Below are 20,546 nucleotides of genomic sequence, written 5' to 3' on the forward strand. Positions count from 1 at the left end.
GCGAGAGCCGGGTTGCATTCAGGTCCACCTGAACCAGAGCCCATGCTAAACTGGGACCCCTTTGCCCTCCACCCTGCCCCACGCAGCACCCATCTCCCGCTAACTGTCCCTGACACGGGGCTGCTGACATTGCAGCACCCAGCCCAGGCCTGGGGCTCCAGTAGGCGCTCAATAATGATTGAAGGTGTGGATAGGGATTGGGCGCCTCCTGGGTGCCAGAGTGTGGGGTGGTGGCATCAGCCTGAGCCACAGTCACTCCACCAAGAAACCACCTGAGGCTGGGGGTGTCTCCGAGGCTCGGTTAAGTGGAGGGAGAGTCATTTCGAGTTGGAGGGCATATGGGAAGCTGTTCCAGGGGAGGCACTGGGAGGAGGGGTCTTGAAAAATAGGGCCTCGTTTGCACATTGCTAGAAGGGAGAGGCAGGGAGAGATTCCAGACAGCGGGCCCAGCCCAGGCAAAGGCAAGCATATGTGAGCTGGGTTTGAATAGGACGAGATGAGGGTAGAGGGTAAGTTGGGGTCAAATCTTCTGGGCCTTGAATGCCAGAACAAGTTCATTCCATATGCAGGAGGGAGCTGCTGAAAGTTTCAGAGCCCCATGGGGAGGGTCGGGTGGTAGGAGGAAGGCCCCATGAGGGAGGATCTGGCAGCTGGCCCGGGAGGGAGTCTAGGCAGGGCCTTGACAATGTGGCGTGTTGGGGACAGCTGTCATTGGTGGGTGAGGCCAGCCAAGACAGAACAGTGTCTGATGGGCATTGTCAGTCCTAAGGAGGATGTGCAGAGGGACCTGCAGAGCCAGAGAAGCTTCCAGGCCCCAGCTGGCCCTGCTCTTCCTCCTCCCTGGACCTTGGCCAGGGCCGGAGACAACCCTCCAGCCCAGCCCCCACCTTGGACTCTGGGGTCAGACAAGCCTGGGCTTGATTCCCAACCCTGATGCTTCTCCACTGTGTGACCTTTGCCAAGTATCTCAGCCTCTCTGGGCTTCCGTTCCTTCATCTGTGCATTGACTGGCTTGAGAGGGGACAAATGAGAAGTGGGGCCGGCCCCAGCAGCGCTTTGCCTGTATCTTCTCATTTAACCCTCATGAGAGTCCTGCACACCAGTAGCTCAGAAGCTGAGGCTCAGAGAGAGAAATGACTTGCCCAAAGTCACACAGCTTGGGTCAACGTCAGAATTTGAACCCAAGTCTCCGCGCTTAGCCTTGATACCAAACGGCCTCCCAAAGGATTCTTTTGTAAACTGTGAAGTCTACTACATATTTACAGGGGAGGGGGTGGGGATGTGTCAGGAGCAGAGCAGGGAGCAAGTTCCTGGTGGGGGTACCACAAGAGGCCTTCGTAAGATCTGCTGCCCGGGTCCTGTGTGCCGTGATTTCCCACCAGTCCTGCGGGGCCTGAGCAAGTTCCCACCTTTGGCCTCCCACTGCTGTGGGCCCGCCTACACCTGTCCCTGACTCTCCCTGCCCCTGCCCCCTGCCCCCAGATCAACCTGAATGAGAGCCTGCAGGTGGTCAGCAGGCGGGCGGTAACAGTGGCCTTTGGGGAGCCTGTGCACCACATCATGCAGTTTGACCCAGCCGACCCCGGTTCCCTGTACCTGATGACGTCCCACCAGGTAAGGCAGGTGGCCCAGCCCACGCGCCCCCGCACAGGCCCAGCTCCCTTTGCATCCTCATTATTATTTTACTTCCCTCCAGTATGGTCTTATTTTAAAAGTTAATGAATTAACTTACTTATTTGAATTCTATTTTGCTAATCTAAAGATTTCCTAGTTGAACTACTTTTTTGTGGGGGGTGCGGGTTGCATGGTCTGGGAATCGAACCCGGGTCTCCCGCATGGAAGGCAGTGAGCACTCTACCACTCAACCACTCATGCACCCTCTAGTTTACCCCCCCCCCCTTTTGTCTTGCATGGGCAGGCACTGGGAATTGAACCCAGGTCTCTGGCATGGCAGGCGAGAACTCTGCCCGCTGAGCCACCGTGGCCCGCCCCAGTTTAACTACTTTTAAGTGTACAATTCACTGGCGTTTATTACATTCTCAGTGGCACTACCATCACCACCACCTCTTACCCAAACTTTTCCCTGGCCCCAAACAGAAATTCTGTACCCATAAGCAATATCCACCCCCTCCCCATCCCCCACCCCTGTCCTGGAAACCTCTAAAACCTCTCATCTACATTCTGTCTCTGTGAATTAGCATATTCTAGTTATTTTACATAAGTGAAATCATACAGTGGTTGTCCCTTTGTGTCTGGCTCATTTGGCTCAGCATGACCGTTTTCATGGTTCATCCCTGTCGTGGCATGGAGGAGAATGCCATTCCTTTTCATAGCTGAGCCATACTCCAGCAGATGGACACACCACATTCTGTTTATCCATTTGTCCTTCTGTGGACGCTTGGGCGGGACCCACCTTTTGGCTCTTGTGAATAATGCTACTCTCAACATCGGTGGGCGAGTAACTGAGTTTGCCTTCAGTTCCTTGGGGTGTATAGCTAGGAGTGGGGTGACAAGCTAAGTTCTCCTGCTTGTCTTGCCTGGGCACACGCTGTGTCCCCCTCCGGGAGCCCCGCCTTGCCTGTCCCTGCTTTGCCTGCTGCCTCTGACTCGGCCTTCACCTCCCAGCTCTGGAAGCTTCCCCCTCCTCCCCCCCACCCGACGCCAGTGCCCCTTCTCCTTCCGTTAGAGCCTCGAGCCTCATTTTCCCCAGCCTCTCTTGGCCCCCACGGGAGGGCCCAACCGGCTCCTGAGTTGGACTCTCACCTCTGCCCCCAGATGGCCAGGGTGAAGGTGGCCGCGTGTGACACCTACTCGACCTGCGGGGAATGCGTGGGTGCGGCTGACGCCTACTGCGGCTGGTGCACCCTGGAGACGCGGTGAGGCCCTGATGGGCAGGGACCCGGGAGGGCTGCGGGCTGCAGGCGGCGCCGGGTCCCTGATGCCCACGTGCGCTCCCTACACCCCCCCACCGCCCGCAGGTGCACCCTGCAGCAGGAGTGCGCCAACTCCAGCCTGCAGCACTTCTGGACCAGTGCCAGCGAGGGCACTGGGCGCTGCCCCACCATGACCGTCCTGCCGGCCGAAATCGATGTGCACCAGGGGTACCCGGTGAGTGACGGGGGCTGGGACCCGGCGGGGAGTGGGGGACATGGGCGCAGAAGCCTCCCCTCCCCCAGCCCCCACCCGTCAGAGCTGCCGCACCCCCGTGTAAAGATGGGAGCACAGGCCCAGAGAGGAGGAGACTCCAGCCCACAGTGCTCCGGGAACCTGGATGCGAATAATGGCACTGATGATAACAGTGGGCTTCACTGAGCATGCCCTAAGTGTCAGGCGCATCCCCTGTGCTTGACATTCAACTCTGTTTGACCTCATGACAACCTTCAGAAGTAGATGCTCTCAGTGCCCCCATTTTACAGATAAGAAACCCGAGCACAGAGAGGTGAAGTGACTTGTCCCAGGTCACACAGCAAGGGAGTGGCAGAGCCAGGGTTTGAACTCAGATGGGTAGGCTGCGGAGGGAGGAAGAGGGCAAGCTGGAGGACGGGAGGAGAGTGAGTCCTGCTTCTTATCCTTTCCAGGAGAGGGGGCACAGGGGCTACTGAAAGCCAGGCTGCTATTTCATGTTCACAGAAGATGAATCTGCAGTGTGGGGGCGAGCGGCTTCTCAAGCTCTGGAGAGCCTAGAGCAGCTCCAGCCCCCTCCCTCCCTTCAGCAGGCAGGGCAGTGGAGGGGGGTGGCTTCCAGGCCCTGGCACAGGGTGGGGCTGAGGGTCCGACGTGCCCAGGTCCCTCCCCGCCCAGCCTGCAGTGACTTCTCAGGCTCTGAGCCTCACCTCTCAACTGAGAGAAGACAGTTCTGACTGCACAGGCCTCTTGGCACCTTGGGCTCCTCTGACCCCCTCCCGTATTTACATGTCACCAAGTCCTTCACACACATTTTCCTGTTGGGCAGACAGGGCATGCATTCATTCGTTCATGCATGCATTCATTCATTCACCCATCCATTCATTCCTCACATATCATTGAGCCCTACTGTGTGCTGAGCATCTAGACTCTGGGGACACATTGGTGAACAACAGCAAATCCCAGCCCTGGAGGAGCCGATGTGCTTGTGGAGGAGAGGGAATAAACAAGATCACATGTCAAGATGGTGATGAAGGAGAAGGCAGAATGGGGGAGGGGACTCTGGGCTGTTAACATTTTAGATCAGTATAATTGGGGAAAGAGACCCTTGAGCAATGATGCGTAGTGGGTGAGCCCAGGTGAGTGGGGTAGAGTGTTTTGGGCAGAGGGAACTGCCAGTGCAAAGGCACTGGGGTAAGAATGTGAGCGGGTGCTTTGGGGAGGAGAATTAGGAGATGGGTTCAGACAGGGGTCATCGGAGCAGACCAGGCAGAGCTTTCTTAGCCACTAAAAGTGATGGGTGTCGGGCAGTGCAACGGTGGCTCAGTGGCAGAATTCTTGCCTGCCATTTGGAAACGCAGGTTTGATTCCCAGAGCTTGCCCGTGCCAAAAAAAAAAGAAAAAAAAAAATGATGAGTGTCATTTCACAGTTTTCACAGTTGGGGAAACTGAGGTCCAGGGGGTTCCGTGTGGTTAGGCGCCCTAAGGAGTCTGGGGCTGTGAGGGTGTGGCCAGGCCCCCCAGAGCTGAGGGTCCCTCTCCCCCAGGGCATGATTCTGCAGGTGTCAGGCAGCCTGCCCAGCCTCAGCGGCATGGAGATGACCTGTGACTACGGGGGCGGCGTCCGTACTGTGGCCCGGGTTCCGGGTCCTGCCTTCGGCCATCAGATCGCCTACTGCAGCCTCCTCCCAAGGGACAAGTTCCCGCCCTTCCCACCCCACCAAGGTAAGGCCCCTCATCCTCCGGGGCTCCCAGCCTGCCCAGCCCCTCAGTGGGTATACGGGTGGGCACTGAGACCTGGAGATGTGGGGGCGGGGGGTCCCGAGATCCCAGTCTCCTTGCTCAGTGGACAACCCGCCCCATCTTGTCCTCCTCTCCCTGGCTCCCCCGTCCATTCCAGACCACGTAACCGTCGAGATGTCTGTAAGGGTCAAAGGGCGCAACATCGTCAAGGCCAATTTCACCATCTACGACTGCAGCCGCATCGGACAAGTGTATCCCCACACAGCGTGAGTTGCTTGGCTCCGGTGGCAGGAGGAGGACCTGGGTCCCCAGCAAAGGGACTCTCCTCTCAGGCAGGCCCTTGGAAGAAAAACCATAGCATCTTAGAGGCAAACAGGACCCTCGGTCCTTCACTCGTCAGCTCATTTACTCGGGCACAAAACTCTTGCAACCTGGCATCTGTCTGGCCTCTGGGAGCTCCTGGTGTGACAGGGAAGACAGAGAGAAATGCATTGATGACACTTGAGGCTCCTAGTGGCCCTGCTTGTCTCTTTCCATTTCGCATACCTCTAGCAATGGGGCGCTCACTCACTTACAAAGTGCCCACCTCCCCCGAGGCAGCCCTGATGATGAGACAGTCTTTGTGTCCCTGTGCTAGATCTGCCTCCTGGCTCACTGTGTGGGTGCTAGGGGCAGGGGCAGGTTGAGGGGCGAGGAGCCCAGCATCTGAGGGCCATGCCCCGTTGTCTTCCAGCTGTACCAGCTGCCTGTCAGCTCAGTGGCCCTGTTTTTGGTGCACCCAGCGGCATGCTTGTGTCTCCAACCAGTCACGGTGTGAGGCTTCCCCAAATCCCACGGTAAGCCTGGCCTGGTGACACCCTCCGCCTCTACTGTTTCATTACGTTTTTGTTTTTGTTTTTTTTCCCCGTCGACTATGTTGAGAAAATTGCCACATCATTAAATATTCTTCCTTTGGCATAGTATTTAACAGCTGCAGAGGCTTCATTACTTAACACGACACATCTAGCCAATCCCCCGTTGGTGGACGTGCTGATCATTTCCTGTTTCACGTTTGCATTTTAAACATCGCTGAGCCGGACACCTTTTCAGCGAGGCTCTTGTGCATATCCTGGATGTTTCCCCGAAGATCAATTCTTAGAAATCCTTCTAAATTCTTAGAAAGCAAAGCCTGGCCATTTTGTTTTGTTTTCAAATGCCTGTAGCTCAGCTGCCTTCCAGAAAGCTCAGACTAACTTTTACTCTCACTGGCATCTGCGGTGCCTGATTTTGCACCCCCATGCTCACACTGGGGTCTTTTAAAAAGTACCTTCGATATTTTCAGCAACCCTTGGGTGGGGGAAATTATCCCTGAGGCTGAGGGAGTGAGTGAGCAGGACAGACCAGACCCAGTCTGGTCCAAGGCCCTCAGGCTCCCCAGTCTTGTGTTCTCTCCAGTTCCCTGAGTCAGCGGCTGGGCTGAACAGAGACCCCTGCCTTGGTTTCCCCATGTGCAGCAGGGCACCCGGTTTGCTGGGGCAGGTGGTGCCATGTTTCTCCTACGTGGGGAAGGCGGGCAGGCCTCGGGTGACACAGGCTCCTGGTTCTCCTTGCTGAACTGCGCGGGCTAGCGCCCAACTGGCCAGGGCACAGCTGGATTCAATTAGTTAAACTGGTGGGGGCAGGGGGAGGTTCAGAACTGGAGGGAAAATGGAAAAGGCACATCCCTTTGTCATTGGTTGGTCCCCGCAACGTGTCTTCTAACTGGGTGGCCTCTTACCTTGGCCCAAAAAGCCTTTGAGGCCACCCCAACCTTGCACCAGGCAGGATGACAGAACTTATGGGGGGGCAAGGGGTGCCAGGTTCCTGATTCCACAGTTACCCCTCCTCCAACCTGGCTGCTGGACCCTCTGCCTCATATCAGGACCGTGAGGGGCTAGGGTTAGATACCAAGTTCCCACCAGCAGCTTATTTCTCTGGGAAGGGGATGTTCCTGCCCATTTTCCAGATGGCACAACTGAGGTGGCCAGCGTGTCCCCAGGACCCTTAGTTGCTAGCAGAAGGAGGTCACTGGGGCCCCACCCTGGGCATACGTCCCAGGGAAGCAACCCCAATTCCCAGGGCATCTGAAGCCCCAATCTCTTGGCACTGGGCTCACAAAATCTCTCCAAGATCCTTGAAACCTTGTGAGCCCAAGGTAGATGCCTGTCTCTCAGGAGGATCAGCAATGCCTGATCCTCAGAATTGCTTTGCAGAATAGAGTCTAATAGAGGCATGTTTAACTCAAAGGAATGGGGGGATTTTTGGCGCTGGGGGTGAGAGGCCAGGTGGAGGCTCTGTGGCTACATCACAGATGAAGCCCTCGAGCCACTGCACAGCCTCTAGGATTGCCACTGTCTGGGCCTACCCAGGACTCTTGCTCCCATTTGGGGACCTTATCTCAATCACGTCTCCTCCTTCCAGCCCCCAGCTCCAGGCTTTGCACACAGCAGGAATTCAGTGAAAGTCAGCTGGAAACATAAGTGCTCCTTCCTGCTCTAACTCAGAGAGTTGGGGGCAGAGAGGTCCCAACCTCAACCTAGTTCATCAGCATTTATTGAGTGCCTGCTGTATACCTGAGTCTGTACTTGGCACTGGGAAAGAACCTGATTAGATGTAGTCCTGCCCTCCCCATCATGAGCCAAGGGCCCTAGATGTGACTCATGACTGTGTGACCCTGGGCAAACTACCGAGCCTCTCTGTGCCCCTGTTTCCCCATCTGTATAATGGGGCCTACCTGAAGGGGCCATGATAGGGATCTGGAATTACATCTGTGAGGCACCTGGCACATAGTAGGTCCTCACTAAAATGCCATCATGATTATGACAGGGAGTGGACCAGGTGGCACTTCGGGGGCTGGTGGTCACACTCCAGGCAGATCAGGGAGGGCTTCTCTGGGGGAATGGCCTTGTGCTGGGTTCTGACAGATGTATAGGAGTTCACCAGTCAGGAGGTGTTTCCATGACAGTCCCTAGGCGCTTCCTACTGCCCCAGCCTCCTGTGACCTCAGTCGCCCCAGGACTGAAATGCTGTGGGGCCCAAACTGGGGTGAAGGGTGGGAATGGGGTACAGAGTGGGTCTGTCTTAGAGGATTATCGTAACCCTGCCAGAGGAGACACAGCCCCTTCCCTGGGCCTGCAGGAGCCTCTAAACCAGAGCTTAATTTGGAATTTAATTAAGTGCCAGTTAGCCGTGGAGGCGCCAAGCCTCTCTGGCTGGGTGGGGGGGGGGTTGGCGGGCAGCAGGGTCTGCCCATCCAGGCTGGACCTCTTGGGACCCAGGAGGAGGTGCTTGACCCTGAGAGGTATCTTGGGAAGGGTGGTGCTGGGGACTGAGCCTCCTGTCATTTTCCCATTGTCCTTGATGGGCTCCAGATGAAGAAAGTGGGGGGCACGGCCCCACCTAAGTGAGGAATGCTGGGAAGAGGGCCCCAGCTCTGTGGGAGAGGGGAGGAGAACAAGGAAGGTGGGCATGTCCTCTTTCTCAGGTGCCTGAGGGGTGCTGTGCTTCCCCAGGCAGGCGTGACATTAGGCCTTAGAAGGCCAGGAGGATTTGAGCAGAGGGGATGGGGAGGGTGGGCCCTCAGTAGGAGAGCGTGGCGGGCCACTTTCGCAGAAGCCGGCCTGTATTTAGGAACCAGCGAGAGAGGGGGTTGGTGGAAATTTAGGGGAAGTGGAAGTAGAGTAGGGAAGGCTGTAGGGGTGTAGAAAGGTGGGGACGGGCCAGGCCAGGTGGATTCAGGGTCCTTGGGCTGGTCATTGGATGGCATTTTGTTGTCCCTCAGTCTTGGGAGAGACCTTGGGAGGGTGGCAAGGATGTCTCCACCCTCAGTCTCCCCTCTGGACCATGAGGGAGCTAAGCCCCACCCCCCACTCAGCTCTCCCATCTCAGATGAGGTGACAGCCCTCTGTGAACCCACGAACGTCCCAGCTTTCTCGCAGCTCCTGCCATTGCTCCCTCAGCATCTGGGCCCCACTCCCTGTTTTCCGCCTTTGTTTCTCTGCCCAAGGACAGTCAGTTAGTTGTGGTTGCTTGAACCTCCAGGCTATGCCCTTGCCCTTTGCTTGAACAAAGGAGAGAAGCTGCTAAATTTCTGAGGCATGAGTTGTTTGGGTTGCGATGGGAGCAGGAGGCTGGATCCTTTGCTTCCAAGCAGGAAAACCCCAGCTCAGTGGCTTTAACTTAGCAGAATTGAGTGACTTGTGTGAGTGAAGTCTGGAGGGGATAGGGGGTGGGGATCGCCTTCAGGCACAGCTGGATCCAGGAGTTCCTCCAGTCCCTCTGGTGGGCTCCATGCTCCAGGAGGCCTTCCTGGGTTGGCAGCAAGATGGCTCCAGCAGCTCTAGGCTGGCTGGTGATACCCTCCCCCACCCCAGCAGCCCCAGTACACAAGAAGAATGACTCTGTCTCATCAGTTCCCCAGGAGTCCCATAGTTGAGTCTCACTGGTTGAACCTGGTTCACATATTTGAACCAGTTGCTGAGGCCAGGGCAGGCAGGCAGGGGGCCATCACCCATCCCAAACCACAGGTTCTCCAGAGGTCAAGACTTTGGAGGCATTTGGGGTGGGGGTGGGGGTGGGGTGGCTGAAGGTTGGGAGCAGGTACAGACCCAGGCACTGATGGGGGTAGTAGGGAAAGGCAGAGGTGTGTTGGGACACTCAGCCCTCGCTTTGCTCTGTGGGATGCATACGGGCTTCCTTTGATCATGGGGTCTGGAAGTGGCCAAGGAGAGGTAGGGCCTTCAGGGGATGGCCCTGTCATTCCCTCTGAGGGGCCTCTTGTTGACTTGGGAAATAAGAGTCCCATGCCTGCCCCGCTTCCTGTCGGTCACCTACCCACAGGTCGGGGTGCAGCTGGAGGAACCGAGACACATGCCCCTCAGCCAGCTGCCACACGGGCCCAGCAAGAGCTGGGCAATCTGATCAGAAACATGATGGCTCCACTCCCTGAATTTCCTTGGGGTTTATCCATGAGAGGGTGCAGCACGGCAGCCTGGGGTCCTTGGGAGGCGTGGGGCCAGCCTCATCCAGAAGATTTGCCTTACAGAGCCCCATTGTGCAGGCGGGGACACCGAGGCCCAGAGAGGGTCGGCCCCTTGCCATGCTCACACAGCCAGCTGGGTGCCATTCCCTGCACCCCCCACCCCCCTAAGTGGTTGGTGCAGGAGGCTTCCCGGGGGCCTGGCCATGTTGCTTCTTCGACAAAGGCATCCGCGGTCTGCACCGGGCACTGCTGCCCAGGAAAACTCGTCTTTCTGGCTTCACTGTTGTGCAGGCTCTGGAGAACCAGAGCCCTCTGTGCTGCCCATTCTACCGAGGGCAGGTTGCATTGCATCTCTGTGCCTCAGTTTCCTCTTCTGTAAAATAGGTTTAACAATAGTACTTGCCTGGTGGGGTTGCTGGGAAGAGGATTTTGTGTATTAATACAGGGTCATGTGCTCAGAGCCATGGCAGGTGCTGGGTGATGGCTGTGTGGGCTGCATGGGCTGGGTGCTGCTGCTGTTATCCATTATCACAGTTATCAGCATTGCTTTGAGGTCTGGTTTTATGCTGGGTCCCTGAGGGAGAATCGGCCCCTGTCCCGTCCTCAAGGATCTCCCCTTCTGATCAGGAACAAGGAGAGAAGACCCCAGGAAGGGCTCCAAATTCTACTCCAGAGGCGTTAGGTCCCGGCTGGGTGACCGTAGGTGTTTCCCTGCCAGTTTCTCACCCAGATTCTTTTCCACCCAGACACGGGCAGGAGGAAGGTAGAGCGGGATGCTCCCTGCGCAGGAAGGGCATTGGCTCCTCTTCTGGGTGCAGCTGCTCTGGGGTCCCAGCAGGTGGGACTCTCAGAGTGAGAGGAGGCACACTGGGCCCCCCTGGTCTGAAGGATCCAGGGCAGAGCTGAAGCTCCAGTCTTTCCAGCTCAGAGAGGCCACTCAGGTGGATTTGGTGGGCACAGCCCTCTCCCCAGCCTCAGATTCCTCATCTGTACAGTGGGTCATGGACCCCGGGATCTGGGAGACCACAGGGCAAGTTGCCAGCCAATTGGAGGTAGGACCCACTGGCCATGGAGTCAGACAGATGTGTGACCTTCGGTAGATGACCCCACCTCTCTGAAACTCAGTTTTTTCCTGTTTTTTTTTTTTTTAAGTATAGATGGTAACTGCCGTCTTTGTAGCCACAGCTCCAAGTAGGCCTCTGCAGCGCATCTCCAATGCAGGGACAATGACAAACAAGGCCTGCAGGTTCTGCCCAGAGCACAGGCCTTCCTTGGAGTTTCTGGAGCTGTGACTCCCTCCTGGGAGGTGGGGAGGGTTGTCGACCCAGGAGCCTGGTGGGCCCAAGGCCCCTTGATTGCTGTTATTCCCAGCCCTCGTAGCCCCTGGTCCCCTGCACCACTCAGAAACATTTAACACATGTCACTCAGAAACCAGTTTCAGAGCTGGGTGGACTCTCACAGAGTGGGTACAGCACCTCATTTTACAGATGGGAAAAGTGAGGCCCAGAGATGGGGGGCTAGCTGGGGACACGGGCCATGCCAGAGCAGCACTGGGATTGTAATCCCAGCTCTTCCACTGGGCAGGTTATTTCCTGTCTCACAGCCTCAATTTCTCTGCCTGTAAAATGGGACCAGGAGCACCTCTCGCTCATGGGGTCGCTGTGTGGCTCAAGTGGTTGGATGTATGGGAAGCCTGGGGCCTGCCCCCAGTGGTGGCTGCTGCTGTGTTTGCATCACTTGTGCTTTCTCACTGCAGGCTGACAGGCGCTGTCCTGCCGGCAGGAGCCCCCCAGGGAGGCAGCACGGCCGGGGCAGGCTGGGGTGGATGGTGTACCCTCCTGTCTCTCTCTGAAGTGCCTCTGATTAACCCGTACTCCCCCCATTTGCCACAGAGCCCTGAGGACTGCCCCCGGATCCTGCCCTCGCCCCTGGCCCCCGCATCCACGGGCAGCTCCCAGAACATTCTGGTGCCTTTGGCCAATGCTGCCTTCTTCCAGGTAAGTGGAGGACCAGGCCAGCCTAGGGGGTGGAGGGGTGACAGGCTGCTAACTGGATGGGCATCTGCATTTTAATACGCCCCACAGTTAGCTCCGGGGAACCCCTAGGCCTGGGACCTGCTGGCTGTGAAGTCAGACAGGGCGGGGGATGGGAATGTTCAAAGTCCAGCTATGCCTTCACTGGCTGTGTGACCTTAGGTAGATCACTGTACCTGCAGTGTCTGCCTGGGCTTTGTGTGTGTTTCTGGATTTCCAGGTTCTGGTGGAGAAAGCCCCCCTCCGCTCAGGCCGGGCTGGAGGGAAAGGGAAGTAGGTGCGGCCTGGTGCAGACAGGGGCTGGGGGAGGCTCAGGGACTTGGGGGCCAGGCTGATGCGGGCAGCAGGCGGCCAGTACTTCCTGAAGGAAACCCCGGTCAGGACCCACTGTGTCAGCCTGGCTGAGGATTAGAATATTGAAACACTTCCCCAGGATCCCTGAGACTTCCCCCAGCTCCTGAAGCAGTCACCCGGGGCAGAGTGGGGTCCCCTGGCTTCTGGCCCCAGCAGTGTGGCCCTGGGGGGAGGGGGGATATTCCGAGCAGGTGTTGTCCATGTATTGCCCTGACCTGCCCCTAGGCTGAATTGTGACCCTGAACACCCCCTCTTCCCCCTTGGCTGATTCTCTTCAATCTCTGGCTGCCAGATCTTCCCTAAAGAATGGCCAGAGAGAACCCCTTTGCTACCCTACTCCCCATTGTCCAGATAGGGAAAATGAGGCACAGAAAGGGGAAGTAGAAGACTCCAGGTCACCCAGCATTGGGCTAACTCAAGTCCTAGCCCTGGACTCCCTCTCCAGTGCTCCTCCCTGAAACCACCTCACCCCAACCCCCTACCCATCTGGGCTGGGGGAGGGGAAGCAGCCTCTTTGGGTCCCTCCTGGAGGAGCGTCCTGGGCGGGAAGTGTTGACGAGTCCTGGAAGCCTGCCAGCCACCCCCCTCCCCAGCTCCTGGGGACTTGCCATCTGTCGCTTCCACGGAGGAGCTGAGAGCTGTGACGGGCTGCCACACGTGGGGGCCACGTGCGGGGCATCTGGGATGTGTCAGGAAGTTGAGCACGGCCACCTTCCCAGCTTGGTATGGAGGGCGGAGTTGCATGGGGCCAAGTGGGGCCCTGTCTTCCGTCCTCAAACCCACCCTGCAGCAGTGGGGGCAACAGCTTCCCAGGAAGAGCCCAGGGGCCCGGACAAGTGGGACAGGGTGTTCTGCTCGCCTGGGCTAGAGGAGCCTTGGATGAGGAAGCCAGAGCCCTTGGATTTGAGTCCTGGCTGATCCTTTCCAGCTGTGGAGCCAGGAGCATTTCTCTGCCCCTCGCTGGGCTGACCCACCTACCTCCCTGGCCTTCCACCTACCTCCCTGGCTTACTTTTGGAACACTGAGGCCAAGGCGTAAGGACTGAGGGGTAGGGACCAACAGAGCCCCCTGCTTGGGCTCCACAGTGGCCTGTTTGCTGGCCTTGCACCCTCGGGAGTCCAAGACAGGCTGGATCTGCTGTCCCAAGGTGGCCGAGATGTTGAGCTCAGGGATTCTGTGAACAGAACCAACTTCCAGCTCAACCTGGCAGGGACAAAACAAGCTTTCAGTCCCATCGGCAGCCACCTTCCTGCATTAGTTTTGGAGCCGGGACCCTTGGAGGTGGGGCAGTAAGGGGGGGCTGACCTGCCTTCTCTTCAGGGTGTCACATCAGCCAGCGACGGGGACATAAACAGGAAGTCTGGCCATGTGGCCGGCTGAACGCTTGGCCTGACCCGTTTGTTCATTCAGCAAATATTTATTGATGCTGCTCCTGGGAAGCCTGTGCTGGGCCAAGAGAAAGATGAGACTTAGGAATCAGGCCCTGTTTATTCATGCAACAAACATTTATTGAGCGCCTCCTGCATACTAGTCATAGGCAGCCCATATTAAGCACCTGATGAGTGCAACCCACTAAAATCTCAGCCACCCTGCAAAATAGGGAAGTGTATTCCCCACTGGACAGGTAAGAAAATCCAGGCACAGACAGGAGAAGCAATTTGCACAAGGCCACACGGCTAAGAAGTAATAGAGATGGGAATTGAACCCAGGTCCGTGAGAGGTAGAACCTGGCCTCTTCCTATGTCTTCTGCCCTTGTCAGGGGCGTCAGAGGGACCCAGGCCCAGCTCCTGCCATTTCCCAGTGGGTGGGGAGATGAGTGTAAACAGAGCCTGGGAAGGGGATAAGGGTGGTGCTTGATACATCAGGTGGGGCAGGAGTAGGCATTAGAAGCTTAGCAGAGAGCCCTCAGCACACACCCGAGCTATTTGTTACCTAATGAATGAATGCTCTAAGGAGGGGTGCCCCCTGATGGAGGGGAGGGTCTGGGGAGGCTTTGGAACAGGGAACCGAAGATGGATTTTGAAGGCGGTTTTGAGTGTGCTGGATGGTAAAAAGGTAGAGAAAAGGCTTGTACATCTGGGCACAGGCCTTGTGGGCCAGAGGTGGGGTAGTTAAATTCAAAAGCGGGGAGAACCTCATTGGGGTGGAACATTGGCTGTAGGTTATGCTGAGGAGTTGGAACTTGATGTGCGGAGTAGAGGGCCCTTCGTTCGAGCTGCCTGGGGGATATGGGAGAGACTTTCAGTGACATAAGAGCACAAGCCTAAAGTGCTGGGTGTACATGCATTCCTTGCATTCCTCAAGCATTGGACAAGGAGGCCAGGGAGGGCATTCCAGAGGAGGGTCCAGCCCAAGCAAGGGGCAGCTGGCAGGGCCAAGCCCACCTTGCAGGGCAGCAGCCTACAATATCCTTGTGAGTTGGAGGGCGGTGGACGCTGACCTGGCCTTCTTCAGTCCCTGATTACTTCCCACAGGATGCAGTCCTAGAGTGTAGCTTTGGGGCAGAGGAAATCTTTGAGGCTGTGTGGGTGAACAAATCAGCAGTACGCTGCAACCAAGTAGTGGTGAGTGGTGTGATTCCAGCTGGGGTGTACAAATCCCAATGCTGCACCCCTTCTTTCCCACTTCACTGCCCTCTCCCATCAGCCTTTTGGTCCTCCTACCCGCAATAGCCCTGCCCTCCTCACCTGTCTCCATTAACCCCTCTCCCCCAAGTAGACCCAGACAGCCCCACCCCATGCTCTTTCCCATCCTTTTGCAGCTGCATACGACCCAGAAGAGCCAGGTGTTCCCACTCAGCCTTCAGCTAAGGGGGCAGCCAGCCCGATTCCTGGACAGCCCTGACCCCATGACAGGTGGGTGCCCCCACCCACCCCCACAGCACCTCACTGCCACCAGCCACGGCTACAGGGGACTCAGCCAGGGTGGGGGAGCGCAGCCTTGGGGATCTCCTCCTAGAGCCTACCACACTCAGAGGCAGCCCACCCTGCTGTTTCCCAACACACCCCCAGCCCCTCTCCACCCCCAACCCTGCTGCTCTATCCAGTCATTAATTCTGCGGTGCCTCCGTGCCAGGTTCTGTGCTGGTCACTGTGGAAAGAGCTCTAAAGAAGACACCCCCAGAAAAACACCCTGCCCTTGGGGTGGATTTTTTACTCTGAGCTAGGGCTTTGTGAGGATTTGATGAGCCGGGGCACCCCAAGTCTTGACAGCAGTCCCTGTGGCCTAGCCAGCGCCCCCAAATGGTGATTGTCATTACTCTATATTTTATTATTATTATAGTGGAACTGTCCTTATATTTGGATTATATTTAATCAACTCTCCGAGGACCTCTCTACTTGTGGGGAGTCTTAGACCTCTCTAGTGGGCAGAGACCCCGCAGACCTCCCTCCCCACCCCCACCCCCCCCACCTGGCTGCCCGGCTCTGCCATGAAGGGCTCGAGGACCGGCCCTCCTACCTCCAGGGTTTTAAGAGCCCAGGCTGCGCGCCTCTTCCAGTCCACTCTAGGGGTCTGAGGTCCCCCAACCCCGCCCCCCTCAGAGCCCACATGGAACGGTGGTTCCCCAGCCCCCCCCCCCCCGCGGGGCCAACCGCCTGCCCACCCCTGCACCCCCTCAGGCCTCAGTGCAACTCCTGCTCTGCCACTCGCTGGCTGTGCAGCCGGGACAAGTCGGAGCCCCTGTGGCATCCGTCTGGTGACTGTAGAACGGGGATAACAGACCTCGCTCCTGAGGGAATCAGTGGGTGAATGGAATTAAACGAGGCTGTGGCTGTACCACGCTGACCCAGGGGCTGGAGACCCCCTCTTAAGAACTGCCGGCCTGGAGGAAGCTTCAGGAGCAGGACCCGCCTCTGGGAGGGACGGCCTGGGGGGGTGTGTCCTGTCATCCTGAGCCCCCGTGTGGGTGTGGAGGGGACGCCCTGGTGACCCGGCACCCCCACACGGGGAGGCTGACCCGCGCTGCCCCGTGCTTCCCAGTCACCATCTACAACTGCGCCATGGGCAGCCCCGACTGCTCCCAGTGCCTGGGCCGCGAGGACCTGGGCCACCTCTGCGTGTGGAGCGACGGCTGCCGCCTGCGGGGTTCCCTGCAGCCCTTGCCGGGCTCCTGCCCTGCCCCGGAGATCCGAGCGGTGAGCCACGTCCCCCGCCCCCCACGGCGACTTGCACCCCAAACGCGCACGCGCGGGAGGGGCCTTCGGAGCTCGCAGGGGCGCACGTGCTTCTCCGCGCTCCGCCGGCCGTGTTACCAGTTGAGCGCCCCTGTCCGCTGCTGGAGACAAGCAGTGAACCCCACAAAGTGCTCCGCCCCCAAAGAGCTGACATTTTAGTTGGGGAGGAGGATGATAAACGAATAAGGAAATATGTGGAGAGATGGTGGCAGTTGCTTTGGAGGGAAATCACAGGGCAGGGGGTCCTGGGAGGGCGGGTTGGAAAGGAGGGGGCAGCAGTGAGTGTCACTGGTTTTTATGGCACGGTCAGGGAACCCTTACTGACATGGTGATACCCGAGGCTGCCAGTAACGCCCACGCCTCAGATCTGTTTGTTTTTAATGTCTTTTATTCTAAAATATAACATATATACAAAGCAAAGAAAGAAAACAATTTTCACAGCACACTTTAACAAGTAGTTACAGAACAGGCCCAGAGTTTCCTCATGGGCTGCTCTTCCACCATTTTAGATTCTTTCTTCTAGCTGTTCCAGAACACTGGAGGGAATATTAATATAGTGATTCAATAGCATGCTCATTTGTTAAATCCCATTTTCTCTGTTATGCCTCCTCCTCCTTTAATCCCTTTCCCACTGCACAGGGGTCTTTTGGACAGTGTCCCTTCTGACTCTTTCATGTTGAGAAGGGTGTCCACTCTAAAAGACAAGGAGATGCAATCAGTTGATAATCCCGGAGAGGCTGGTCCCTCTGGGTTTCAGGATTTATCTCACTGAGGCACCCTCTGGGAATTATATGTTCCAGGAAGGTCGAATTAGTGCATGAAAACAGAGTCTCAACTCGAGCTTCAGGTGCTCTTAAGAGACAACAGGAGTGATGTTGATTGAGGTCTAGCAAACTGTGACCATTAGCACTAACTGCCAGTTAACTGTTGGCCATAGTGTGCTTTTTTTTTTTTTTTAAGCATAGGCAGGCACTGGGAATTGAACCTGGGTCTCCCAGCATAGCAGGAGAGAACACTGCCTGCTGAGCCACCATGGGCCTGCCCCATTGCATGCATTTTTAGTTTTCCCTCTATATCTCTCTATCACTGACTTCTTGTCCACTATCCAACCATTGAAATAGTTCAAGCCAGTTTTAATGAAGAAAAAACAAGTCTCAGGGAAGGATTCTGATTGGCCCAGTCAGCAATGGCTGGGATGCAGGATGAGCTATGGCTAACGAAACCAGCCTTGGTGACCACCGGTGGCCACGCTACATGGCCTTGACTCTGTAGAGACTTGTGTCCCACCCAGGTGGGTGTGATCACGCACCCATCCTCACTGGCACCCCTGCTGACCTGCCCAGGGAGTGTGGGTGGCCCAGCCTTCTTGCAGCCTGGCAGCCTCCTGCAAGCAGTGGGTCTGCCCAGGCTCCATGCCACGGTGGGAGGGGGGCAGCTCACTGGACCCCAGCCTCTGAACCCCATCTGTCCTTCTCTCTGCTCTTCTGGCAGATTGAGCCCCTCAGCGGCCCCCTGGATGGTGGGACCCTCTTGACTATCCGTGGCAGGAACCTGGGCCGGCGGCTCAGCGATGTGGCCCACGGTGTGTGGATTGGTGGCGTGGCCTGTGAGCCGCTGGCTGGCAGATACACGGTGTCAGAGGAGTGAGTAGCTGGCGGTGATCCGGGCCCTTTGTGTGACATTGCAGTCCCCACCCAACCGACCAGTGCTGACCGCAGAACTGTCCTTTCCCTTCCCTCTTTCCATCCTACCCTCCTTGGCACCTTGGCCATGACGTCACTCATACTTCCTAATCACAAAAACTTTGCTCAGACCCTTTCCACCTTCCAGTTAGTTCCTTTTCTGATTGGGAATCTCCTCCTGAGCCTTTAGGTTCCAGGTCCAAGGGCCACTCTTCTGGGAAGCCCTCCCAGGTTTCCCCTAGACCAGCCGTACTGCTTACACATAAGCCTTGCTCTGGTGAAAAAAAAAATTTGCATGTAGGAAAGAAAGTTTGGGTGCCACTAGTGTGGTGTAAAGATCTGGGTCTGCAGCAGTTGAGTTTGGGCCCACGGGGGAGCTTCAGGAAATGTTTGTGAGCAAGGAGAGAGCCGGATTTCCTTTTGGGAGGCCCTAAGTAGGCTTGTAGATAAGGCCGTCAGTCTACCAGCCTAACCAGTGTTCTTATGATCAGAGAGGCCATCTTGTCCAACACCCTTATCTTATAGGTTGCGTGATTGTGGTAAAGGCATGGGGTAGAGGTGGGGGTTGTCCTGGGCAGTGCCTGGTATGATTAGGGGGCTGGGTGGTGATTTGGGGGCTCAGGATGGCTGTTTACCAGTGGATATGGAACTGTTACAATATTTTGACAATCAGTAATGCCATCCAGATGTATCCCCGCTGAATGCCAGCCCTAACTGAGTGGGCTGGCTGAGTGCAGGAATGAGTTGCTCACACCTCTTCAGGCTGGGGGGCTGAGTTCTCAGGAGGAGGGGAGAAAGCGTTGTCCAAGGGAGAAACCAGCATGGTCCCCACCCTCCGGCACCCAGAATCCACCGACTGCTTCTGCTCACCGAAGCTACCTCCCCACAGGATTGTGTGTGCCACAGGGCCAGCCCCAGGACCATTCTCAGACGTGGTGACAGTGAATGCCTCCAAGGAGGGCAGGTCACGGGAACGCTTCTCCTACGTGGTAAGGGAGGCCGCAGCCAGCCATCAGGTCCACCCTACCAGGCACAACCCTGGTGGCTGGCCCTACCTCCTGCCTTCCTCCCCCACAGCTGCCCTTGGCCCACTCCCTGGAGCCTGCCATGGGCCCTAAGGCAGGGGGCACCAGGGTCACCATCCGTGGGAGTGACCTCGATGTCGGCTCCGAGCTCCAGGTCCTGGTTAATGACACTGAGCCTTGCACAGAGCTCGTGTAAGTCCCTGGGGCCCAGGCCCCCACCTTCCTGCCCAGAGAAAACCCATGGGGTAGAGAGTGGTGGGTGGTTCCTGGCACCAAGCATCAACTGATCTTTACTGGCTATGTCCCCTTGGGCAAGTTCCTTCCCCTCTCTGGGCCTCAGTTTCCTCCAGTGAGAAGTTGTGGGAAGTGCTCTGTGCCTGGCATACAGTAGGTGCTCCATAAGTGACAGCGTGGTGATGCTCGCACATACTCTGAGATCCTCTCGTTAGGCCAGGGTGTGGCTAGTTGCTGGGATGTGGTCCCAGAGTCTCTTGGTGGGAAAACTTTGGTCTTTATTATGCACCTACTGTGTACCGGGCTTTGTTTTAATGGGCACTGCTGGGACACCAAGATGACTCAATACAGTCTCAACTCTCAAGACAGGCAGGCACCGCCACAAGAAATAGGCACACCCACAGGGGTGGAACTAGAAGACAAGTCTCAGGCAGGGCTCAGGGAGGGAGCTCTCACCAGGGGTGGACTTGGGAGAGGGGCTCTGGGAAGGTTTTTATGGAAGAGGTCAGACGGCGTAGAATCGTGAAGTAGGGGCAGGGTTGGGAGAGGAGCAGTGAAGGTGTTCGAGATGGGGAGGACAGCCTGGGCAGAGGTGTGGCAGTGGGAGCTCAGGGGTTTCTGTCTCGGTGGGACAGAGACGAGGCTGGGGCTGGTGGAGGTGGGCCTTGGACGCTGACAGGACACGGGATCTTTGCCCCTGGGGCCTTGGCATGTGGAGCAGAGGGAGACCCTGTGGACGGGGCAGGGGCGGGGGCAGCAGGAGGCGCTGGTGACCCCGCCGCCCCCTCGCAGGCGCGCAGACACCAGCATCTCCTGCACGGTGCCCGCGGGGGCGCTGCCGGCCCTGGTGCCCGTGTGTGTGCGCTTCGAGCGCCGGGCCTGCGTGCGCGCCAACCTCACCTTCCGGTACATGCGGGACCCAGTCATCACGGCCATCAGCCCCCGCCGCAGCCCCGTCAGGTGAGCTCCCCCCACCCCGAGCCCGCAGCCCCCCACCCCCCACCCCCACCGCCGGGCGGAGCTGCCCTCCGGGGCTGCAGCCGGGGCTGATGCGGCTGGCTGTCCCCCAACAGCGGCGGCAGGACCATCACGGTGGCCGGCGAGCGTTTCCACATGGTGCAGAACGTGTCCATGGCCGTGCCCCACATCGGCCGGGAGCCCACGGTGAGGGGGTGCG

At 57.5% G+C, this 20,546-nt stretch overlaps 1 protein-coding gene across 1 annotated transcript in view; it reads left to right on the forward strand.

The window, feature by feature from the left end:
* The window catches only part of PLXND1 (plexin D1), a 53,536-nt gene that overhangs the window by 18,279 nt on the left and 14,711 nt on the right, over nucleotides 1-20,546 (forward strand). The window contains exons 3-17 of the mRNA XM_077116476.1: nucleotides 1,483-1,614; nucleotides 2,776-2,876; nucleotides 2,979-3,108; nucleotides 4,671-4,848; nucleotides 5,024-5,132; nucleotides 5,600-5,702; nucleotides 11,758-11,862; nucleotides 14,728-14,817; nucleotides 15,015-15,108; nucleotides 16,235-16,389; nucleotides 17,920-18,071; nucleotides 19,000-19,099; nucleotides 19,188-19,327; nucleotides 20,162-20,329; nucleotides 20,443-20,533. Coding sequence (XP_076972591.1) covers nucleotides 1,483-1,614; nucleotides 2,776-2,876; nucleotides 2,979-3,108; nucleotides 4,671-4,848; nucleotides 5,024-5,132; nucleotides 5,600-5,702; nucleotides 11,758-11,862; nucleotides 14,728-14,817; nucleotides 15,015-15,108; nucleotides 16,235-16,389; nucleotides 17,920-18,071; nucleotides 19,000-19,099; nucleotides 19,188-19,327; nucleotides 20,162-20,329; nucleotides 20,443-20,533 — 1,848 coding nt within the window. The remainder of the gene's footprint in view (nucleotides 1-1,482; nucleotides 1,615-2,775; nucleotides 2,877-2,978; nucleotides 3,109-4,670; nucleotides 4,849-5,023; nucleotides 5,133-5,599; nucleotides 5,703-11,757; nucleotides 11,863-14,727; nucleotides 14,818-15,014; nucleotides 15,109-16,234; nucleotides 16,390-17,919; nucleotides 18,072-18,999; nucleotides 19,100-19,187; nucleotides 19,328-20,161; nucleotides 20,330-20,442; nucleotides 20,534-20,546) is intronic.

Source organism: Tamandua tetradactyla, chromosome 9 (genome assembly GCF_023851605.1).
Source record: "Tamandua tetradactyla isolate mTamTet1 chromosome 9, mTamTet1.pri, whole genome shotgun sequence".
Lineage (NCBI taxonomy): Eukaryota > Metazoa > Chordata > Mammalia > Pilosa > Myrmecophagidae > Tamandua > Tamandua tetradactyla.